The 24,126-nt window shown below is 53.3% G+C and overlaps 7 protein-coding genes across 7 annotated transcripts; 3 read left to right on the top strand and 4 right to left on the bottom strand.

The window, feature by feature from the left end:
• Positions 1 to 1,299: 1,299 nt before the first annotated feature.
• On the top strand, positions 1,300 to 2,384 carry J4E86_001486 (uncharacterized protein; the record flags this gene model as incomplete). The annotated part of the gene is made up of 2 exons (XM_051442053.1): positions 1,300 to 1,492; positions 1,591 to 2,384. 2 exons carry the CDS (start codon positions 1,300 to 1,302, stop codon positions 2,382 to 2,384), a joined length of 987 nt encoding a protein of 328 aa, XP_051308224.1.
• Positions 2,385 to 3,394: 1,010 nt separating this feature from the next.
• On the top strand, positions 3,395 to 4,479 carry J4E86_001485 (uncharacterized protein; the record flags this gene model as incomplete). The annotated part of the gene is made up of 2 exons (XM_051442052.1): positions 3,395 to 3,784; positions 3,832 to 4,479. 2 exons carry the CDS (start codon positions 3,395 to 3,397, stop codon positions 4,477 to 4,479), a joined length of 1,038 nt encoding a protein of 345 aa, XP_051308223.1.
• Positions 4,480 to 5,186: 707 nt separating this feature from the next.
• FDH1 (formate dehydrogenase (NAD+)) lies at positions 5,187 to 6,660 on the top strand (the record flags this gene model as incomplete). The annotated part of the gene is made up of 3 exons (XM_051442051.1): positions 5,187 to 5,210; positions 5,499 to 5,749; positions 5,796 to 6,660. The coding sequence occupies 3 exons, from the start codon at positions 5,187 to 5,189 to the stop codon at positions 6,658 to 6,660; spliced, it is 1,140 nt and encodes a 379-aa protein (XP_051308222.1).
• Positions 6,661 to 13,424: 6,764 nt separating this feature from the next.
• J4E86_001483 (uncharacterized protein) lies at positions 13,425 to 14,666 on the bottom strand (the record flags this gene model as incomplete). The annotated part of the gene is made up of 2 exons (XM_051442050.1): positions 13,425 to 13,933; positions 13,985 to 14,666. The coding sequence occupies 2 exons, from the start codon at positions 14,664 to 14,666 to the stop codon at positions 13,425 to 13,427; spliced, it is 1,191 nt and encodes a 396-aa protein (XP_051308221.1).
• Positions 14,667 to 16,666: 2,000 nt separating this feature from the next.
• On the bottom strand, positions 16,667 to 18,328 carry J4E86_001482 (uncharacterized protein; the record flags this gene model as incomplete). The annotated part of the gene is made up of 1 exon (XM_051442049.1): positions 16,667 to 18,328. One exon carries the CDS (start codon positions 18,326 to 18,328, stop codon positions 16,667 to 16,669), a length of 1,662 nt encoding a protein of 553 aa, XP_051308220.1.
• A 2,520-nt stretch (positions 18,329 to 20,848) lies between these two features.
• Positions 20,849 to 21,892, bottom strand: J4E86_001481 (uncharacterized protein; the record flags this gene model as incomplete). The annotated part of the gene is made up of 2 exons (XM_051442048.1): positions 20,849 to 21,116; positions 21,168 to 21,892. The coding sequence occupies 2 exons, from the start codon at positions 21,890 to 21,892 to the stop codon at positions 20,849 to 20,851; spliced, it is 993 nt and encodes a 330-aa protein (XP_051308219.1).
• Positions 21,893 to 22,724: 832 nt separating this feature from the next.
• Positions 22,725 to 23,360, bottom strand: J4E86_001480 (uncharacterized protein; the record flags this gene model as incomplete). Its single annotated transcript, XM_051442047.1, has 2 exons — positions 22,725 to 23,156; positions 23,214 to 23,360. 2 exons carry the CDS (start codon positions 23,358 to 23,360, stop codon positions 22,725 to 22,727), a joined length of 579 nt encoding a protein of 192 aa, XP_051308218.1.
• Between the last annotated feature and the right edge of the window lie 766 nt (positions 23,361 to 24,126).

Genomic DNA, 24,126 nt, shown 5'->3' with positions numbered 1-24,126 from the left:
GCCGTAGTGATCGCCTGGATTTACTGTGTGGTGGGGTTCTGAGAGCCTGATTTTTGGATATGCGGTTGAAGAGCGTACGACAAAGCTTATTTTGTGTGAAGGTCTTGCCGAATACATGAGTCTCGTTGGAGCGTCTACTTTAGGTTGCACGTCCACGTATCCTCCAGGCATAAGCGTGAAACTTGAGAATACAGTGTCGCTGCCGTCGCTATCTGATCAAACCGAGCGTTCTCATCGTGCGTTCTCATCGTGCGTTCTCGAAAATAATCACAATATATCAACATATCCACGTTTGATGCTTCAATTATCAACGATCATGAAGACACAATCAACCATTCGTGAAGCTGCATTCCAACGAACATCTCCCTGTGACAGCGGCATGAATGTATAAAGCCTTCGAACTCCTTCTGTTTTGGTACACAATTCATACATACAGCAAAACATCAACCTCCATCATACCAGCCATCCATTATCAGCAGCACAACATCAAAAACACCCCCAAGCACACCAGGCATCAAATCCAAAGCCTCACACACCATCCTCCCAACTCCTCTAAAACCATCATGTGCCGAGTCCACAAAGTCATCTACAACGGCTGCGGGTACAAGTGCGAAGACCTACGTACAATCATCACGTGCCCGACCCGCTGCCCGGGGTATTCTTGTATAAACTATTCAACGACAGACAAGGAAATCATTTATGTAAGGGCTCTGCCGCTATGAAGAATCGTGTGTGCGACACAGAAGCTGATCTGGTAACAATTGTTAGGTTGCAGATAAATGCTCAGGCCACGGCGGGCCGATAGAGCTCACGGAGGTGCGTGAGACCAAGTGAGGCGAGTCTGATCGGTGGGTAGAGTGGAAGAGTCAGGTGGGAGAGGTGATTGAGCGGGATGGGTGAAACGGGAGAGATGGATGGATGGGATCTGTTACGAGCGATGTTCAGCTGTTGAGTGTGCAGTATAGTCAGAATGAAATATGCCAGTTATACTCGACCGCCAACGTGTTTTAACTACTCCGGAAGATACTCGGTGCCAGTTGTCTTTGCAGATATTGACGGGATATACAGCGCAGTGCTGCAGACCCTACTAAGTGGAGTGGCTCGAAAGAGTCTCGAGTAGTGATATGCGCGGCGTCGCTCAAAATAAGAAGATAGCTGGGACGGATCGAGAAAGCGTGATATCGGACGCGGCCGGCTCAGATATATTGTATACTCCGTACTGATTGCGTTGTCGGGGTATATTGATGTACCGGCTGCGAGATGTCGAAGCAGACAAGAAGCGTACTCTCACCTCTCACCATGACGTATGCGCAAGCGAAGGCGACAGCAGAGACTGAAGGTCGCGTAAGTCAAAAAGCTTGCTCCGTCATCGCACGGATAGCAAACGCTCATAGGCGGGTCGTGCCTGCCTATCTCAAGCTCTCACCACCTTCAACCTGCATCACCCGCCACACCATCGCCATGGAAGTCATTATAATTCCCACATCGCCAGGTATGTCAGGATACTTCCACGCCTCATCGAGGCAGTCGCGCATGCTGCAACAGGCATGCGCATTCACATGAGATCCGCGACACTAATACCTACTATAGTAGGCAACGAGTACTATGAAGTACGCGCCATCCCCGGGAAGGGCTATGGATGCGTCAGCCTCAAACCCATCGCGCGCGGTACACGCATCCTCGCGGAGGACCCCCTCCTGATCGTCCCGGTCGGCGACTACATGCTCTCCGACGTTCAGAAAGCCTTCGATAGCCTCACCCCTTCGCAACAGACACTCTACTACACACTTCTCTCCTCACACGGCCAGGATCCGAATAAATGGCCGCCGCGCATCCACGAATCAGTCCCACCCCAAGAAGTTCTTCGAATCAAGGAACAACACAAAGCGCGAACTGATCCCTCACCAAGTCTGATCAGTATCTTCCAGACAAACTGTATGGAGATGAATGCAGGCGCCGCAGTATTTCCACACGCCGCCCGCTTCAACCACTCTTGCAACCCAAACGCCTGCTTCTCTTGGAACGCCTCCATCGGCAAAGAAACTATCCACGTCATGAATCCCATCGCCGCGGGCGAGGAAATTACGCTATCTTACTGCGACATAATCCACGACAAGTCGCTCCGCGCGTACGAGCTCAAACACTACGGCTTCACCTGCGATTGCCCGGCCTGCAGCGACGATGAAGAGGACGAGACAGCATTTGGATACCAGAGTGCAGAGCGGCGGTTCCGGTTACAAGAGCTGGAGCGTGAGACGAGGTTCTTCCGTGGTGCAAACCTGGAACAAGGCGCACAGCGAGATGACTTCGTGAAGAAGCTGTTGCAGTTGGCGGCTTTACACAAGGCTGAAGGGGACTATACCGCCAGGCTAGCAAATGTGTAAGTGGCAGTCGGCGTGACTGACCCCAGGCTGGGATTTCGAAAATTCCCCAACGGTTGTGGAGGCCATGTCGTCGTCATAATGGGTTTTGCTCTTGACGTGTTTGCTAACATTTGGTCAGATTCCTCGATATTGCGCTAGTTTGTGAGCTCAGGGGAGACCTTGGTATGGCGGAGTTGACTGCAGGCAAGGCTGTGGAGGTCAAGAGGGACTGCCAGGGGGCGGACTTCCCCAACTATAGCAGGTATACTGACGTGCTTCATCGGATCAAGTCGAAGGTGGCTCTACGGGGCTGAGGGGAGGTGGGGCTACATGGAGCTCTGAATCGGGAACGGGCGTATGGCGGACTGTGTACTATCAAAAATTAGGAAGTGCTTCTTAGTAACGGCGATGATAGACAAAATGGAAGCGAAGGATGAAGTGCGAAGCCACCCGTCGTGATGTTGTTCCAAGAATATCGCTAGCGCACCTGCAGCCGCCCCTGCGCGTACCCTGAGACACGGCAAGCCTCACGCCAACACGACTGACGGCTGCCAACGCGTCAAGCCCACCGCATCTTCCTTTATCGCGCAAGCAACCATGCGCAATGCGAAAAAAGAAAGAAGACCTAGCACTGGAAGCGGACGCCGCTATTCCACACAAGCATCACGACTAACACGACAGCGGGAGCTAACAGGCAGGTTTCAACAGGCGCTGACGTCGCTGCGTGTACCTGCGTCTCACAGCGCGTCGCAAGTCTGGCGGTGTTTCGGGTCTTTGTTCAAATATCCAACCCTTCCACACCTCGTGTACTTGCCGACATTCTATACTTGCTAACCGGTAGATTCCATTTACGCCTTTTCATACGCCTTTTCGTATCGAGAGTGCTGCGCCCCCCGAGCGATCACCATTTCAGCGGCCCTCTAGCTCCGGCCCAGCTGGCATCCGTGAGCTGAGTAACACCGGACAGAGATACATCACAACATACGCGCCCGAACTCCTGAGTCACCTGTTGCACACTTCCCACCGTCGCCATGGAAGAGTCAGATATCAAGAAGGCCGCCGAGGTGCCTGCGCCCATCGCGACTTCCGCACCGCCGCTGTCAACATCGCAACTTCCCTCACCACCCCACTCACAAACCGGCCACCAGGCTGACCCCAAGATGTCGGTCGACGCCGCAGACAGTATGACGCCGCCGTTCTCGCCCTCGAGCCAAACACCCGTCTTGCAGAAGGAACAGGAGGAGTTTGAGGGCACCGTCGACGTCAACAACGACATCCCTACCGACAAGGACCTGAGCAAGGTGGAGGATCTGCTGGTGTTGGATGCGCAAGGCCAGAGCAGGCCCTTCAAGGAGCTATACAAGGCGCCCCATGTTGCTTCGAGGCAGCTGATCATCTTTATACGGCATTTCTTCTGCGGCGTAAGTACACTCACACACATCATGTAGACAGAGCTGACACACCACAGAACTGCCAGGAATACCTCCGCACAATCGCCTCCTCTATCAAACCCGATGACCTCCTCGCGTTACCCACACCCACCTTCATAACCGTCATCGGCTGCGGACGCCCCGAACTCATCCCAATGTATACCGAGATCACGGGCTGCCCCTTCCCCATCTACGCCGACCCCACGCGCAAACTGTACGACCACCTCGGCATGACGCGCACCTACAATCTGGGCAGCAAGCCTGAATACATGCAAACCCATGTCCTCATAAACTCTGTCCAGTCCATCTTCCAATCTCTCGGCACCGGTCGCAAGGCGCTCAAAGGCGGCGACTTCAAGCAAGTCGGCGGAGAGTTCCTGTTCGAAAACGGAGAGTGTACGTGGGCGCACCGGATGAAGACTACACGGGGACATGCGGAGCTGTCAGAGTTGAGAAGATTGATCGGGCTTGACGACGCGAGGCCGCCTGTGAGGAGGAAGTGGAGTCACGATGTCAAGGAGGATAGCAAGGGCAAGGAGAGGAAGAGAGCCATGAGCTGGGGCAGACTGCGAAGCAAGAGCAAGGGTGGAAAGGACTTTTCGAGGGATGCGAGCAAGGGCTCGACGCCGGAGAGGATACTGGAGGAGGAGGAGCCGCGGAAGATGGTGGGTAGTCCGACGATATGAGCATGAGTGTATGAGGTGTTTGATGTTTGGGTTTATCTTGGCTGCATGGTTCTGCTGGCGTTACTCATGGGTGTCTGTCTACTGCGCGTGGTCTTCTCTTCGGCTCCTTACGATAGCGGCAAATGAAAGCTCTTCAATCCCTGTCACACGTGCGCCGAACGATATACTATCGATACATGTCATCTCAACACCATGAATCGCATTGCTAAAAGCCGTATATATGTACATCACCCTGTCGTATACACCGTCCGAATCCGGCAAGTAGATCCGCCGCGCTCACATGCCGAGACCATGACATAAGACCTCACTTTCTCCACAAGTGGCTAAGATGCCCGGCCCACGCACCATCCCAACCAATCACCGCGCAAAATTCAGTATCTAGGCTTGGAGCCGCCAACTCCGAGCCAGCTACGAGTTTGAGCCTCAAGTCGCGAGCGTTACGCGCAGCAGCACCGAGGCGCGTCCGACGAATCGAGGGCGAATGAGGGGCAATGGAGGGGCAGTTATGACGATTACCTATCACTGCGACCAGCCCCACAACGCCTCGTACAAAAGCTACCGGAGCCGCTCGAGCTTTCTGGAGTAGTGTGTTATTTCCCCTCCCGGTGACGGTATTCGTATATATAAGAGCTGGTACTTTGTTACTTCCTCTCGACACACGTTGAAACTCTACCCACGTACTACTAAACCGAGACATTAACGCTACAATGTCTGCTGATACCGTTGGAAAGGTATGCTGAACCCCGCTCCTGCATTGTGAGCTGCGCGACGCGTTGAATTGTTGCTGACATTGTTATCCAGACTATTACCTGCAAGGTACGTAACCTCGAGCTTCTGCCTCCTACGCGACATCGTCATCGCGTCGTGCTTCATTCTTCTGAGCTTCAGATTCCATCATCAGGCTTGGCATGCGGATCCGCAGAAGATTCGCGATTCGCGATGCGCGATGACGCTGATGTTACCGGCGAACGCGATCTCGGAAACAACAGCCGACGAATTGAAGTCTGACATCTCCACAGGCTGCAGTTGCTTGGGAAGCCGGCAAGGACCTCTCCATCGAGGAGATTGAGGTTCTTCCTCCCAGGGCACACGAAGTCCGCATTCAGATCTACTACACCGGTGTCTGCCACACAGATGCCTACACACTCTCCGGCAAGGACCCCGAGGGTGCCTTCCCAATCGTCCTCGGTCACGAAGGTGCCGGATACGTCGAGTCCGTCGGTGAGGGCGTCACCAATGTAAAGCCCGGCGACCATGTCGTTGCCCTCTAGTACGTCCAGCCCTCCAAGTACTCCGTTTATAGCTAACGTAAGCAGCACCCCCGAATGCAAAGAGTGCAAGTTCTGCAAGTCAGGCAAGACCAACCTCTGCGGCAAGATCCGCGCCACACAAGGAAAGGGTGTCATGCCCGACGGCACCTCGCGCTTCCGCTGCAAGGGCAAAGACCTCCTCCACTTCATGGGCACATCCACCTTCTCGCAATACACCGTCGTAGCCGACATTTCCGTCGTCGCCATTGAGGAAGACGCCCCCATGGACCGTACCTGCCTGCTCGGCTGCGGAATCACAACCGGATACGGTGCCGCCGTCATCACCGCCGGCAAGAACGGTGTAGAAGAGGGATCCAACGTCGCCGTCTTCGGCGCCGGCTGCGTCGGGCTCTCCGTCATCCAAGGAGCGGCCAAGAACAAGTCTGGCATGATCATCGTAGTCGATGTCAACGACGCAAAGGAGGAGTGGGCCAAGAAGTTCGGCGCGACACACTTTGTCAACCCAACCAAGCTCGGCAACCAGTCTATCCAGGAGAAGCTCATCGAGATGACCGACGGTGGCTGCGACTACACATTCGACTGCACAGGCAACGTCAACGTTATGCGCGCCGCCCTCGAAGCCTGCCACAAGGGTTGGGGTGAGTCCATCATCATCGGTGTCGCAGCCGCCGGCCAGGAAATCTCCACCCGTCCCTTCCAGCTCGTCACCGGCCGTGTATGGAAGGGCTGCGCATTCGGTGGTGTCAAGGGCCGCACCCAACTACCTGGCCTCGTCGCGGATTACAAGCGTGGAGACCTCAAGGTCGATGAGTTCATCACCCATCGCCAACCGCTCGACAAGATCAACCAGGCTTTCGGTGACATGAAGGCTGGTGACTGCATTCGTTGCGTTGTCAACATGCGCGAATAACTACGCTCGGGCCCCACGCCTAGGTTGTGATAAGGTTGTGTTTTGAGCGGATTTCTTTCCTTTGTTAGATGTATCTACGACGCGATGCTGGGGATTAGAGAGCATGGCGAGGTGTTGATGATGTAGCATGAGTCGGCGTTGATGTACAAAATGGAATGAGATATGATACCATAAAATCTTTGATGTCTACATGGCTCTCGTTACTATCAGAGCTCATATCGAAAAGCTGCATTTCCGAATACATGGTACTATTCCTGTCGATTCCACCCAGTTCCGAAAGGTTTGTATTCAGTAGGCATGTATTTGGAAATTCCGGTGGCTCCTTCCAAAAGCGTCGTAGTTGGCAGGTATGAAGTTGGAAACTCGTCTGGCAGCTTCCAAAAGGTTTGTAGTCCTCAAACATGGTTATGTATCTTCGCGGGCCTATCGGAAGTGCGATGTATGTGTCTGGGGGAGTTTTGCCGTACCACGTTGTGGGAGAGCCCGTGCACGAGAGAATATATTCACATGTCGATCCTTCCTTCCCTCCTTCCTTTCCTCTTGAACATCAACGTTTCACCTTCACTCGCCTTTTTCCAAAATTCTCTAACGCTATGTACAAGGCTGCAATCTGTCCCTCCAAAAGGTGTTGGGACGAATCGATGTCTTCGGCTTTTGTTTCAAAATACCTCGAGTATCATATCATGTCTGTTCCTGTCTGGTTCGAGAATATCACCACAACCTTACTATGTCTGCCCTCCGGCACCGAAACATTACAAAAGTCAAATTATGTCCGCTGCTGTCTCTGTCTCTTTAGCATCAACACATCACCAAAGCAAGACCAAGGACTCTGCGATACCTACTGTCTTTGGAGGACTGGCAGATCTGTCCATACCGTTGCGGCTCAACATACCTGTCATCGCGTGTCGATTCTTGCAGCGACGTGTCAGCAACGAAGATCTTCGGGTGTGAGTCATGAAAAGCAGTGTCGGCCTGACGGTGAACCCCATCGTCGCGTCGACCGTCCTCACCACGATCTGCAATGTCTGGTCCGGCGGCGCACCTGCGAGGAAGAGGCTCGGTCAGTCTCCGCGGAATGACGCGAGCTATGCTGAGGGCGGTGAGACTCATCGTCGCATCGACACACTCACCACGACATGACGCTTTCGGTCTCCGGTGGTCCCTGGTACACCTCACCACGACATGCATCATCGCATTTCCTCATTGGTGATTTGCGATGACGCACTCACCTTACACACCTCATTGCCTCCTCTCTCCGACTCTGCCCTACAACGTACTCGCCTTACACACCTCATCCTCTGCGGCTGTCCGACCCTCTTCCTTACCATGGAATAACGCTTCGACGTACCGCAACCAAGCTAGCGACGGGCTTACGCTCAATAGCTCGTAACAACAAGGCTACTCGACTACTTACACGACCCGGCTGGACAACTAAGTCATCTTCGACTCTGGAAGTACCCCACGGCACACCTTATCAGGACTTGCCGCGCTATCTTCGCCCGGTTGTGCTTTACATCGACGCACTCGCCTTACACACCTCATTCCCACGCCGCCCAACCCTCTTCCTTACCACACTCCTGTCTTCCCGCCTGCGGTCGCATGCATGGTTCTGGTTGGCTCCTTCCGCGACACATTTGAGCACGCCAGGTTGCGCGCCCAAGGCCAGGCAGCAATACTCGCCTTACACAGCGTCCGTTCTTCGCTTTTCCCTGTCTACACACTTCCTCATACGTCTGGGATGTCATCGATGGTTATGGCCTTACCCCCGTTGACACGATCACTTGATAAGCCCATCCCCAAGCCTCGTTCACGTCGACATGATGTACCATCTACTTTCTTACTTTGCCACATACGACCATAGGACAATGAGAATTAGGCTTCCCGTCCGCTCAGCCATATACAAGCATTGTACCGGCGGATTAGTAGTTAGGTGGGTGACCACTAGCGAATCCCCGCTGTTGTATGTTTTTGCCTTCTTTTTGCTATTTTTTTTTGGTGGTGGAGACGGGTGGGCGGTGTGGGGCGGTTCTTCGGCTCAACTTACGCATCGAAGGGGAAGCATCAATACTCGCCTTAAACATTCTGGCGGTTCGCATGATGCTGAAGATTGCGGCTCGAGTGGTTGGATCAACGGCTCATCTGCTTGCTGTCGTCGCAGCCATTGTCACGCCCTTCTCGTTCTATGCAATCGCCAAAGACTGCTGCGCCTGGCCGATGGACTAATTCGGAGCTTTGGAGACGAGGGCTTTCCCATCACGCCTGATCTCTGAACCTCAGATATGTATGGCGCAAGAGGAAGGAAGCGGCCTGGCCGATTGATCAGTTCGCATTGCATGGGTCCATCACAACAACTCAACGCGGACTTGCAGCAGCGACGAGGACTTGGCCACGCTCAATGGCATTGACTTCGATGAATCAGACGCCCTATCCGATGGACAAAGTCGCTCGGTAGTGGTTTCTGGGTGCTATCGCCTCCAGAAGTCGACAGAACCTGTTGTCGGTCTTTGGCAGATTTTAGCAATGGTTGTCGGCGATGAGTAGGATTTATATATCGGCGGAAGGCAGAATAGAAGGCGCTGGAGAGAATACTAGATCACCCATATCTGCTAATAAAATGAACGATAAAATATCAAGTAAAATTGACCTTGATCTCGCACCTTCCCGTTCCCTTCGTGCCTGCTCTGTTGGGTTCTTCAAGCAGGGCCCGTGCCTCTTTCGCACGCTTTGGAAACGCTCTCTGACAACGTGACGCCAGGCAACGATGGGTAATTCGGTCACTGTTTGGAAAGAAAGATCGAGGTAACGGTCACTGCAAATGCGCGTCGGTTCATGTTCCAGATTCAGACGTGAGACCGACGCGTCGCGGGGACTTGTTAGCGCTGACTAAGACAGACCCTGAGCGGCCATTCGACACCCACCAGCGCGTCTCCGCGTACCTTGCTGGTCTTGCACATTGGGTGCATACCCACCACCGCCAAACCTTCACTACGCGATGAAGTGCAACCTGCGCACTCCCGATCCGGAAACGTTGTCGCGAAAGGGTTTTGAGCCGCAACGGGGCAAACCCAACAGGCGGCATCTCCAGCCCATTCCCACACTTCACGGCATTATCGCTACGAATGCGCGTCGATACTCCAGACACGGTCTTCCGAAAATCCTCGAAGCCTAGATGTATCCCGATAGTACGTGCGCCACCCGAAACCGTTCGTCGCTGCACTGCGATGCCACCCTCAACCACCGACCACCCGCCGCGGACGATGCTACACCTGATGGCAGGAGACGAAAGAGCGGTGGGAAGACACACATTAGGTTCCCAGTGGAAGGTCTTGATCACCAATACGACGCACAACTGGCGACGGGGATAGCTACTTTCGTTGCTTACGCCGAAGCTAGTCCTCGTGATGGGACGCGGAGACAGGCTGGTACCACTCATCACCAAGCGGCAACCACGGGCACACTTCCTGTCGGACAATGGGGGCAGCTACCAATATAGTATCAAGTCACTGGTCTCGCTATCGCAACCACCGTCGTCTCGCTCAGGTCTGGAACGACGAGCTCTGGAAGAAAGGCAGTGGCTGTACTCTGCGGCCCTTCAATGTCAAGACTAGATATCGCCCCTGAGTTCTGATATGCCTGGATCCTTGCGACTGGGTCTGGACAGAGTTCTGGCTCACATGATGTGCATCTAACGGCAACGGCCGCTAGGTCTGGAAGATTCTGGACTGACAAGATTTCCCCGCGATGCCCATTACGCTGGGACCCTGGGAGGCACGTGTCATGACGGTGGAAGCTTGACTGACAACACAAGCAAGCTAAGCCAAAGCTTGGCTAGACACATCGCGTTCAGAAGACGCTTGTCGCTCTTCGTACAATAACGGGAAGCTATGGCAGATGCAGAAGCTCGACTCAATTCGCACCGAATAACCCGACAATCACCACTGAAAACACGCATCGGGCTTCGCGATACCTAGCATCGTGAGTTAACCATTGATTCATACGAGATTCAACTCGTGGCAACCAGGCAGCCGTACGGTGTCAGGGTGTGTATGTCAAGTAAGGTTACAGGGATATCCCAATTCACGCCATGTGGATTCAACGCCGCTTCCCGTTCTACCGAATGGATCCCAAGATACAAGGAGACTTCCAGGAATGGTATCGTCGACTTCCACACCTGGCAGGTACACCGGAACAACACCGGCGTCCCACTCTTATAGCTGCGTTGCGACCAATCAGCGCATCACATGGCCGAATACGGTTCGGGCCGTTCACCAAGCTCAATGCAGCGGGCGCAGCGAACGTAGCTTGGGCACATGAGCAGTCCGTGACATGTTCGCGATGGCTTTGTGTCTTATGCCGGCACGGATGCGATGTTTGTAGATATCCCCGTGACTCCAACAAGGCAAAATGTACGCCGATCTGTCTATCACGTTTGTGGTTACCTGGGTATGCTGGCCTATGGGTACCTCGATGGTCTGTCATGCGGGTCATCGCTAACGGCTGCAATAAAAGGATCACTAATGTCCAGTACCCCTTACCACGACAGCGCAGCCGACTCAATATGTCCCCACATGGAGTCAATTTTGTGTCTTTAGCTCAACGTGAGTAACGATGAAACCAGTCATGCCACCACGCCAACTGACGAAAAAGCCGAACACTCTGGAGTCTACGTTAACGTTGGATCACCTACTTTGCAAGTTTTTAGTTTGATGTAGTCCGCAGACCTGTTCAGGTTTTTTCTTGTATAAGGTGCCACCATAATACTGCTATAGTGGAGGTTACTAGCAGACTACCTGTAAAAGGGACGTGCTGGCAGCGGTTACACGACGTCGGGTTGTATAGGCTAACCATACTCTCGGTGTATATTCCCAATCATCCAATCGTGCAGGCTGCATCAGGGTTCTCAGTGGACTAGCCATTCACGTCCAGTGACCTGCAGGTAGACTTTCCGGATTCTGTGATTAGTAGTCGATAAGATGAGACTATAGCGCCTACAATCTGGCAGTGTCACCGCTAGGCACGTTGTCCGGTGGTCAGTGTGGCTGTAGGATATGGAAATGCCCCGGTATTCAACGTGAAGCGGCTCTCTCCACGCACATCGGGCGCACGATAGCAACGTGATGTTGTCGTAGTATCGCCGAGTGATGGCAACGGCGTCATGATGGCCACTCAGAGATGCTGTGCAAGGGATAGTGCGGCAGAAAGAGGTCGTGTCTACTATTTTCCTTCGTTCTTTCGGCTTTAATTTGGGGTAGAAGTGGGACCTTGAAGTAGTTGAGGCTCCGCTTTGGTCACCATTGGCCGAGTTGAAGCTACTTGGAGAGCACCGTCGAAGTCTATATAATTAGCAAAGAAGAACGCTTGAATACTCACCATCCCACAGCTCCTCAACACCACAACACCACAACACCACAACACCACAGCAGCCAACCCTCATCATGAAGTTCGTCACCACTCTCCTCATCCTCCTCGGTGCCGTTGCCCTCGGTGAGGCAGCTGGCTGCAGCGGAGCCCGCCAATGCCAGTGTCTCTTCAACGACGGCTCTCACTGCTGCCTTTACGGCTACGTACGTCTTTCCGCCCCATACATCTCCCACTTACTCCCATCCTCTCTTCCTCAAACTGACGACTCTGGCAACAGAACGCCCAGACCGGCGATACATCCGACTGCACCGCCGTCTGCTCCGGTGCATCTCGCCTCCTGCAGAGCGGCGAGGACACCCCTACCAAGTGCAACGCTGGGGGCAAGTTTGCCTGCGCTGGTCTCATTACTGCTCAGGGGCGCACTCCTTGCTATAACAACAATGACAGTATGTTCTCTTTTTTACATCACACTCCCAGTGAAGCTTCCTTCGCAAAGTTTGTATGATAGTCATTTGCTAATCCTTTTCAGCTCCCGTGTAAGCCTGTCGTTATTTTTACGGGATCGAAGGACTTGGTTGGGAAACGGGAAAACGGAATTTGGGACTGGATATCGGCGTTTTACTACGCACCCTCTTTATTGAAATCAACTACTCAGACCCTAATTAGACTGTTCCTTTCACTGTCTCGTATGTGCACATTACGCCGTTCCCCATGATAAACTGTTCCACAGCGTAAAGTGGCTCGACTTCCAAAGCCGCGGTAGGATTCGAGCGAGCAATCATCGCAAAGTTAACGAAAACCCAATGCTAACTTGGTTTTTCATCATTACAACTATCTGTCTTCGTAAGTCAGACGCGCAGTCGAGCTGGTGGTTCAGCATCCGGGTGGGCGCGTTCCGGTCGCGATGAAACGACATCAAAACGCGATACGCCACAACAACAATAGCCACCCTATCCATGCATCCCACCCATCTTAGAACCACCTAGCGCAGATCCAAAAAGCTTAGCCTGACTTCATGCCTAATCCCCCAGGCATCAAGCCAAGTGTTATATCATACTAGAAGTGAATTGCATGCGGAGAAAGCTTAAAGGTATATCGTATATTCCAAACTAATCATTAAGGAGCGTAATTGACCAGGGTTCCCAAGCCCGAGTAAACCACGCAATCCACCACTTCCACCCAATTCTATCTTACAATACCCAGTATTGACAAGCCCATCCTCTGCGCGTCACAGACGCCGCCAGAGAGATGAGCAACTAGCTCCACCCCACACTAACTATTCCAAACTATTCGAGGTATATACAACCCATTCCATTACCGTATCCATTCATCCTTCTCCGTCGTATTTATGTTGTTTTGTGACCAATCGTGATATTATCGTCGTAAGATGCTGAGCGATGCGTCTAGAAGTCCTCGCCCTCAAGGAGGTCGAGCTCCTCCTCCTGGTCGTCGTTGGTGAGTGCGGGCTGGTTGCGGGCAGCCTCGCGCTTGCGCTGGGAAGCGCCACCGGTGAGAGCAGCAGTGCCGGTAGTTGAGCCAGTGGTAGAGCCAGTGGCACCAGTTGCGCCAGTAGCACCGGTAGCGCCAGTGGCACCGGTAGCGACACCAGCACCAGTAGTAGCACCAGTGGCGCCAGTAGCACCAGTAGCACCGGATTGAACACCTGCACCGGATTGAACGCCAGCGGCGGCACCAGCGTTGGCAGCGGGCTGAGCACCAGTGGCACCAGTAGTAGCTCCGGTAGCACCAGTTGCGCCAGTGGCTCCAGTAGCGGCACCGGCGTTGGCAGCAGGGGAAGCAGCAGCGGGAGCGGCGGCGGCAGGGGCGGCGGCACCAGCAGCGGCACCGGTAGCAGGGGCGGCGGCAGTTCCAGAGGTGGCGGCACCAGCGGCACCAGCGGCAGGAGAAGCAGCTATGTCAAGTTAGATATTGAATGAGAGATAGTTGAGTGTGATGAACTTACCAGCAGGGGCGGCACCGGCAGCGGGAGCGGCACCGGCGGCAGCACCGGCGGCGGGGGCAGCAGCAGCAGCTCCAGCCATCTGAACGGGGACACAGCCACCGAAAGGTCCAGCACGAGCGGGGTTCTGGCAACGGACCATGCAGACGTTGCTCTGGCCAGCGACAGTTCCTGTACAGGTCATGCCAGCGGGCATGGAGACGGTCAGGGGAAGATCCTGCATCTGAGTGTCCCGGTTGCGACCACGGTCGTTACCAGGAAGGTTGGTGGTGACAGTGGCGGCTTGCCAGTTGGTACCAGTACCAGTAGCGTCGACCATGCAAGTGTAGGGACCGGCACCGTCAGAGTTGACCTGGTGAACAGTCATCATGACTGAGCCACCAGCAGAGACCTGAGGAAGAGTGGCGCCGTTGAGCTGCATGACCTGAGCAGTACCAGCCGCGATGTCGTTGGCACCTCCACCGAGTGTCTCACCGCAAGTGTCTGCGGCGTCACCACGGAAGCGAGTGGCATCCTGTTGGAAGGGGTTGCGGTTGGTACCGTCACGAGGAGTGTTGGGGTCGACACCGATGGCGGAACCAGCACCTCCTGCATCACCAGTAGCCTTGATGATGGCAGCGTGGCCAGCCACGAGGGAAGAGGAAGCCAAAAGGCTGATGGAGATGGTGGCAATCTTGGAGAACATGTTGATTTTGTTGATTATTGTCTGAACCGGTCAGAGAAAAGATTAGGTAGTGAAGTGAAGAGGTATTAGATAATAGAAGAGAAGAGGAGTGGTGATTACTGTAGTTGCTGGGTTGGGAACCTGTTGCTTGATGCTCTTCTAAGGTTGCGAGGCCGGGCGTCTTTATACAACGTCTGGCAGCACAGGCAGACACCGAGAAGGGTATTCGGCATCGTGACCAGCATCGACTTTGGTTAGTTCCAAGGTGGTGAGGCGCTCCGGTTTGGCCAAGACGTGAGAGCCTGGGTATGATGGAGTTTCAAACCCATCGTGGTCACGTAGAAACGTTGCATGAGGTGCGGAGTCGCTAGACGAAAACGTACGAAACGTGTTTGCGGCAGCATCAAATCCAGAAACATACTGCAAACATGACTCTGTGTGTTGGGTCTTAGACGTTGAAGGTAGTCTGGCAAGTGTACCGAGCCAATCTGGTGTGAAGTCGACATGATTACTGGAGACTGAGACGTATGAATTGGTGACGATTCCGGTGATGCGGTAGTGTCGGTAAGAACTTTGCACCAACCTGTCGTAGTCAGCAACAGCACACAGTGTTGCATGAATCGTCCAAAGTTTACCGGTGGATAAACGGACTTGTGGCTAGGGCGAGTTAGGGCTAAGCATTCGGAAGTCTGAGGTTTCAAAGCTTGGCAGTGAACACAAATGAACCCTTGATTCCATGAAACTGAGAGTGGCTGAGGCGGTGGACGTTTATGCGTGCTATTCGGGGTACTTGACGATGTTCGGGCGACTGCCTTCAAGAATGTATCGTTGACTTTGTTTAGATGTTATCATTGTAGAGATGCGTCCAATTACGCTGTAGTCGAATATATGTCGAGTCGTGACTGCGCAAGTCCGTCGATCAGCCGTACTGCAATAGCCACGATGAAGATGTGCGGCAGGGTGCTAGGCGAATGCAGACCATACCTGCAGATGGTGATCAGGGTGATCAGGGTCTCGGACAGACCAAATCAAACCGGTGTTTCCATATCTTGAAGCACGAGAGCGGTCAGTTGAAAGTTTCGTCGTTCCCTTCTGGGAACAAGGTTTCCTAGTGGCACATCGTCGGTTTCAGGGATGTTGATACTGCATCTGGGGTAGGTTCTGCCTCCGGCGCGACCATGATCCGGCCTGAGTGTTCCGTTTGTGGCTGCTGGTGCGCGACTGGGGTGGAACTGGTGGCCGCGGCGGGGGTGTTGTGAGGTTGGAGTGTGGTTCTGAGGCGCAGAGGACGGCCACCAGCGGCTAGGCCCGCGCATTAGTCAGAGTCTTGGCATACCTCCGTGATGCCGACCAACCGAGGCGCGTCTCACAACATCGGTCGACATCCGAATGAACGCATTTGGGCTTTCACGTGCGGCGCTCGTCGGCAGCGACGGAGTATCTTCTGCTATACAACCGCAGCTATTAGGTGCACAGCCACGACGCAGCATTGGTACGTCACTTTTTTTGCAAATCCTGATACACATACCAACTGAGGCCCTGACGATTGCGGCAGTCTGAACGAAGCCATGTCCTAAGCATAGAGTTCAGATCACATGCGGTACGCATCGGCTACGATGCCTTTCCATTGCGATATCGAACTAAACGCCGCTCGGGCCCCGGTCTCTGTCGCGACGTGCCTCATACCTTTCGAAACGCTTCACCAGTCTTCACTGTCCCCGGTCTATACAATGGCGAGCAGAAAGAAGGGAGCTTGCAGCCGGTGTCACGACTGTACGGTCGACGACAGAGCTGGAGAAGCCTTTGCGACCGACGCAGAGCCGACGAGAAGGTAGGCTACGAGGTTTTGCATGGTTGCTTCAGAAAAGCCGCAATGGTCGGACAGAGCAGCTGCTATGATGCATCGCTGTGGTATTCTCGTGACTCAAGCTGAATAGCAGCATCGTGCGTTAACATTGTGCCGAACGCATCTCACAAAATGATGACAATAGGCGTTTCCAACGCCCTTGTCGTCTTCAACTCTATTCCAGCGTCCCCAATGGATACACATCCGGAATATTTCCCGTATCCGGCTTCACAACCGGCACACTCTCGTACTTCTTTCCCTCTACCATTTCTCTCGCCCAAACAGGACTTCTCCTCACCTTCAACAACTGCTCCACCGCATACCCAATCCCCAACAGCTTCTCTTCTTCCCATGGCCTCCCCAAAATCTCCATGCCGATCGGTACGCCAATTGGCGCCTCTTCACTCGAGTCGGAGAAGCCCGCTGGCACGGTGACAACGGGCGTACCTGTCAATGCGGCCAAGATACCATTACGTCCAGATTGTGACGGCGAACCGATCTTAACGACGAGGTTCTTCTGTTCGGGGTAGATGATCGCGTCGAGGTTATTCGACGTGAATGTGTTGAGAAGTGCGAGCCTGAGATTGCGGATCCCGGCTTGACGATCGTTGTATGTAGCGTTGCCGGTGGAGGATACGAGAGCGGTGTTGACGTACTCGTATTGAGAGGGGATGACGAGGAACTCTCCTCCGGACCCATTGACGGCTTTGCGAGAATATAGTTCGTTCAGTGTGCTGGGATGCTCGCCTTGAAGGGAAGGACGTTCTAGATACTGGTCCATGAGCTCGCGGTACTCGAAGCGTTGGACGTCGTACGCAGTTTGGATGGCGGTTGCGTTGTAAATGGTCTCGTTGATGGCAATCAGTGTCACGCCTTCTGCAGTGAGACGCGACATGACAGAGTCCATTGCAGTATTGACGGGTGTGACTTCGGGGGTGTCTGTGCGGTTGAAGAAGCTGTTCAGTACGCCGATACGTAGACCTTTGAGTGAAGTGCTGGAAAGCTTGGAAGTGTAGTCGATGCCGCGAATGGGACTTGGGACGAGTGCAGTGTCGTTGTCGGCTGCATCATAGCCTGTTGTAGCCATGACAGTCAGAGCTGTGGCGACGTCTTTGATCGTTTTCGCGATGGGTCCGATAACATCGTGTGTGGTCGATATTGGGACGATGCCAGTCCGAGTGATGAGTCCACGCGTAGGCCGGATGCTACATAAAGAGTTTGCCGATGCTGGACTGCGGAGCGAGTTCACTGTATCTGTCCCGGTGCCGAATACGCAGAATGACGAGGCGACCGCAGCACCAGTCCCACCCGAACTTCCGCCTGGTGTTCGTGTGGAGTCGTATGGGTTGATAGTCTGCCCGCCCAGAGATGATACGCTGATGCCTTCCAAAGCAAGCTCGTGCAGGTTAGCCTTGCCGAGGATGATAGCTCCTGCCTTCTTGAAAGCAGCCACGCTTGGAGCGTCTTCAGACGGTTGCGAATGCGCCAAAGCCAAGTTTCCACCAGTGGTCGGCATATCCGCTGTATCGTAGTTGTCTTTGAGCAATATCGGGACGCAAAAGAGTGGACCAGTAGCATTGCCGGCCGAAAGCTGCTCATCCAGCTGATCGGCGATAGCCAAAGCATTGGGATTTAACGCAATGATTGCGTTTGTTCGGTTGTTGTTGGCTTCGATATTGGACAGGAATGAAGATACCACTTCGCGGCATGTTGAGAGTCTGGAGTAGAGCGCATGGTGTACCGAGTCGATGGTCGCTTCTCGTGCATCGAAAGGCATATTTTGGCTAGCTACCACGTGGCAGAGCGATGCAAATGCGAGGCGTGTGAAGTGCACCATTCTGAACGGCTGGTGTCAGTCTGTGTAGGGAAGGCGCGGCTTGCGGACATTTACCAGCTCATCGGAATTGCCATTTATACATCTCCTCATCCCAACGGCTTGTCATACATCACCGCGGGTAGTTATCGCGACTGCAATTGACGTGGAAAGCCCATGTTCGCATGTAGTCACGATGCTTGCTAATGCAGGTGCCGATGTCTTGTTCCGATCTTATCGCGGGTAGCCTTACACCCAAATCCCGAGCATCGGAATGACGTAGTTGCCAAGACTGCTTCTACCTGCCTCATCGGTTTAAGTACACCCAGGCAGCTACATAGTCTACTCAACTTTACCATTTCTGTGGCATGCGTTCGGGAAAGTTCAGAAAGCATCATCTCGCTCGAATTGATGCGCAGAGATGTCGTGGTTGTAGTCAATGCTATAGCCTGGAATTTTGGGATCCGCATACGACGAGAACATCGTGTAAAGCTGTCCCATTTTGGACGACATAAGTAGCGATGGGATGTCGCAGGATAAAACCTTGGTCTGTTACCAGCCCTATTACAGCGATACCAATGGGTTTTGGTTTCGAATAGAGGTATTGTTAATGTAGGGATAATTGTGAGTCGATGGAACTTTTCGGCATAGATCTCACTCTTTTATAATTCAAAAAATCCTAGCACAGCTATTTCATGATCATGCCCTACCTCATCAGCGTAGTACCATATACTCGAGCCTTTCAAAATACGTATGAGCTCTTTCGTAATTGTCGGACACCAGAAAGCAACAGGTTTTCATATTCTATGATTTTGGAACGCAAGAGAAGACAGTAGCACATGACTAACGCATTGTCAGCATTTGGAGAGCAAGAAAAGCAGGCACACCACATTTGATCGTCGCTTTTGTATTTCGAAAACTGTGTGTAGAAGAAGTCAGGAAATCGAAACGAAGGCAAAAGTCGACTTTATACCGCAGAACAACGCTGGGATGACCATAGCCGCATTGTCATCGTCGGGCATTATGCACCCTTTTGTCGTGTACATAGCGTTCAGCCGCGAAGACACCTTCTACTTTGATGTAGGCGACAGGGTCTCGCATCGTCGCAAACATGTATTTGGTCTCGTTGGCTCTTTGGACAGCTCTACTGAAGTTGGACGCGCATGTGCGTTCTATGCTGAACGAAAAGAAAAACCCTTCAGAAGCACATGACAAATACCGTGATGGCTTTTGATGCATGACAAGTTGATTGGTTCGACAAAGTAGAGGGTTGTGTATCACACGCGCTTTCCCAAATCATAACCTCGTCTCGTTTCATTTTGAGTGGCCGACTGGACGAGACGCGAACTCATGGGGTTACGATGGTGTTGTTTTGGTAGAAACGGCAAGGTAACGTAGTGCAAGAGTGAAGAAGAAAGACAGAGGATGAAGTCTTTTGTAGCAAAGCCAAGGGCGACACGCGCAGCCGCATGTGAGGAAAGAGCAATGCTCTAAACTTTAACTCCAAACGCATGGCCAGAAGTCGGCACGATTTTTGAGTCAGATCTTTGGACTGTTGTTCCATCAAAACGATTTTCGCACAATCTCATGGGTACCGTCTTTGACCATTTCAGCAGCCAGAAATCGAACATTCATGAGTGCTTTGTGCTTTTGAATAAAACACGAATTGTGTGTGTGATGGATGGAGAGAGGAAGCAAAGTCGCTGACAGCGTTTTATAGAAAGAATAGCGAGCATATCGGAAAAGGCTCAAGCCCGGCCGAAGCGGTGGGAATGGCGACAAGGCAGTGCCACAAGAAGTGGGTAGGGTGTGTGTCGCATTCTGCACAACGGTATTAGACGGGAAGTATTCATTGTCTTGAAGGCTATCTACTTGTTGTGGTTTTGTAGTATGTATGCCACACGGAATCTGGCCACCCTTGGGGGCGCCTGGCATAGGCGTGACCTCACAGGTTCACACGATGTTGCTTGTACATATCTGCCAACGACTTCGAAGGGATCAGCGGACTGTCGTCGTAAAGTGCATCGTATGCATTGTGCTAGGCATTAGCTGTAACCTGTGTGCTCTTCTCAGCCGTCCACCCACCAGCTTCCCATGCTGCTGTATTCTGTAGCGTTGCCTCACATCTGCTGCCTTCCTCTCTGAATTTCTGGCAGTGTGCCACTCCGTCGCGTGCGACGCGATTCCGAACAGAGAGGGAGTAGCGCATTCGCGCGGTGGCGGACTTTGGTGTTTCGCGTCGCGAATTGTGGGCACAGGGGTGCTGTAGGCGTGCCGCGATAGCCGTACCTCGACGCATTTTGCCACGACCGAAGGCAGAGCGAACGGCCTTAGTGAAATTGGTCGACGGATGCAATTGCTGACGCAAGGATATTTGCAGCGAGGTGCCGTTGTGGTCTCGGGCATGGAAGCCGGGTGCGCACTTCGTAGGAAGCTTCCGACAGCAACTGTCGTTCGTGACGTCATAGGCCCGCCGTGATCGCGCTCTGAGAAGAGATCATATCCTGATGTCGATGTTTATGAGCAATGCTTCTTGCCGACACCTCAAGGCGTGTTTTGTTGGCCGGACCGTAAGATCTTTCCCAACATCCAGTGCGCGAACTGCAGGGCTGGCATGATCATCGCAGCGACAAGCCGCGATACGCTGTCGTGCAACTTCCACAACACCGTCTCTTGCCATGCGTCCACGTCAATGTTCCTAGCTTGGTCCATTTGGTCTTCAATCTGCCGTCGCAATCTCACAGCTTTGCTTGGCAATTCAAGACCCAGGGCAAGGTACAGCCCAACAATGATCCATTCCATGATGACTTGCCTGCAAACATTAGCAAATGGGGCAGACTCAACAAAAAATCGTAATACTCACATGCACAATTGCAAAGTCACATTACCACTGATAACGTTGAAGCGCATGCTCTTCCAACCATCGCTACCTTCGTTGGCACGCCACCGCTCAAAGGCGAAGCACATCATGTAGACGACATCGACGACAAAGAACGGCAGGCTCATAACGACAGTCGTCAGAATCCGCACCTCGTCCCTGTCGGCAAGGTAAAGACGCGCTGAGATGACCGTGGTAGACCAGATGAGGACGAGGAAACACGCCAAGTACAGCGAAACACCGGCTTTAGTGGCTTCCGTCGCTGCAAAAGTGGGTCCGTCTCGAGAATCCGGATCGATGCCACCCGCCACGATAAGAATGAAGGAGATGATGAGCGGAATGTGGACCATGAGCAGGATCCATTGCATGCGTCGGCCCTTGGGGCGCGTGGTCGTGTTGAGCAAGCTACTGGTGGCCATAAACAACGGCGTGAGCCCCATGGTGGTGAGGATGGCAACACCGCTTTCCAGGGTCGTGTTCGGCGCTGAAAATTTCGGAAACTTGGTCGTGGCTGCCAAATCGAGCGACACCTGCGTGAGGCGACATATGGACAGCAGGGTGAGCCAGATCCATGGCGAGCTGTGGCCCAGGCCCTGGCGGATGATGAGCCAGATGGAGACGAGGAGGTAGAGGAAGAAGATGACAAGTGTCGCTATGTTGACAGTAGCCGGGTAGGTGACGATACCCACCTCATTTTGCGAGGACACCATTGAATGCGAGACATTGGGGTTCTGGACGATGGAGGTTTAGAGGCAAAGGGGACGCGGGTCTGGAGAGGTTGGCACCAGCTCCAAGAGGCTTCATCGCTAATTCCGCTGTCCGAGCGCTCCGCCTCAACGCCAAGCGCGCTATCACGTGTTGGCGTGCAAGCGGATTCCAGACCTCGAGCCTGTCATGACGTTGTGACGTGCATTGTCGCACACGATCGTAATTTCAATTTTGATTATCACGATTCACCCCTCTCTGCGTCTTCATCGCTCTCTATCGCATTTCCAACGACGATATACACGATATACGCGCCCGCACATCCGGACATTGGCATCGTCCGATCGCATCGGCATCGCGCGGAATTGCACTCGGTGATCACGCTGCAGGTTGCCACCTAGCGGGCAGTGCCCCCGTAAATCGTCATCGCACTAAGAACGGACCACCGTGCTGCGCCTATTCGACGTCAGTAATTTCACGTCACGATCTCCATGTTTGAACGCGTGTGGTGTTGCGATGAGGATGTGCGATGTTGCGCGTCGGGTGGGAAGCAAAGGATGGATTGTCAAATGTGTAGTTCTATGAAAAGTATGTATGCAACTGAAATGCAGGAAACCATCGCAATAAAACAGTACTCTCGCGCAACCTTCCGTACGCGTGGTTCTATCTCTCCAGCTCAGCCAGTCTTATCGACCGCGTCTTTTTTGTCCACTTTCTTCGCTCTTTAGGGTCGCGGTAGTCGAAGCCAGATACCGGATCGCTACTCAACTCCGAAGACTCGCGGTGTGATGCGACGCTCCAAGATCACTCAGCAAACACAGTCCATTACCGTCCGTATTACATGTCGAGCAAACGTGAATCGATGTTTGGGCTGGGCGCCACAGTCTCTTCAAGCCTGGACTCATTGTTCCTGCCCAACACATCGACACCGCTGTCTCCCCTCTCCATCGCCATGTCATTCCGGCGCCGTTTCTCCGCTGCTCGATGCGCAGCAGCAAGTGTCTCCTCCGTGTTCCTGGCCTCCCAGTATTGAGCGTGCATCTGCGCGCTCTGTCCACCCATCTCATCCTGCTGTGGATGAGCGTATGGTATCTGTTGCCAACCCGCCGCTAGCTGCTGCTCATGCAGCTGCGCCTGCTGGCAGGCCCAGTAGGCGGCTTCGTCCGGACGCTGCCACTTGTGGCGCAACTCCTCGAAGATAGGACCCCACGGAGGAGGCGGGAAGCGCGAGAGGAGATACACAAGATCGGTCCTCGAATCGTATCCTGGCTGCAATTCTCTTGCTCTCGTGACAGGTCGCCATAGAAGGGCATATGGGCGTGGTACCTCAATGCCCTCGATCTTGTCAAGGAGCAGCCCCTGATTATTCAGACGCTCAGTGAACTCGTTCTGCTGCTCCACCGTAAAGCCGGTGTAGTTGTCTGGGTAACATGGCGGCCCCATAGGCGGTGTTGGGGTGGGCATTACACCCATGTTGGCGCTGGGAGTGGACATTACCGCCATGTTATCGCCGAAGTTTGACATCTTGAACCGGGGAGACGATGAGACTGGGATTCAGTCTAGATAGTTGAGGTGTCGGTGGGGTGTGGAGTCTACAAGACTGGGTTTCAGTTGGGATGGTTGAGGTGTTGGCGGAGTGTGGAGGCTACAAGGTGGGTTAGAAAGGTGTTGTGTCAAGGTTGTAATAGAGGTAGGCGTCTTACTGCTGCTTTGGTTGTCACTAACAGGCTTGTAGTCTTCTGAAGTCACTAGAGCCGTATGAGTAGTCGCGGTCGATGAAGTCGATGGGAGCAAAAGAAAGTGCGTTCAGCTCACTTATATACTTTTACCTCGCACTTTCCTGTTCAGCGCGACCAGCCTAAGAACCGCCCTTAACTATGGTTAAGAATTGAAAGTTGTCTGACTCTTCTCTTGAAGACACTCCAACACGTGCTTTTGGAGTGAATTCCCGCGTAGCCATCACAATACCTCTCTCGCCATTTGTCCACCAGACCCACTTCAAGAGCAAGACACAGAGTTCAATAAAATCGGAATACCAAACCCCCCACATAAGCATAGTCATCGCTGCGAATTTCTCATCTCAGGCAGCAACCAGATAAAACGCCCAAGTCCTTCTGATATTGTGCGTCAAAGCGCAGAGTCTACCTTGGTTGCGGTCGCGTGACTACTTTTCTCCTTACCAATCGCACCTACCCAATTCCAATCACTAGCGGACCGGCCCGCGCGCCAGTCACGCAGC

This window comes from Alternaria arbusti, assembly GCF_024043155.1.
Source record: "Alternaria arbusti strain BMP 1465 chromosome Unknown scaffold_1, whole genome shotgun sequence".
In the NCBI taxonomy this organism is placed as follows: Eukaryota; Fungi; Ascomycota; class Dothideomycetes; order Pleosporales; family Pleosporaceae; genus Alternaria; species Alternaria arbusti.
Note: the sequence above shows the minus strand (reverse complement) of the source record. Positions and strands in the feature narration are given on the sequence as shown.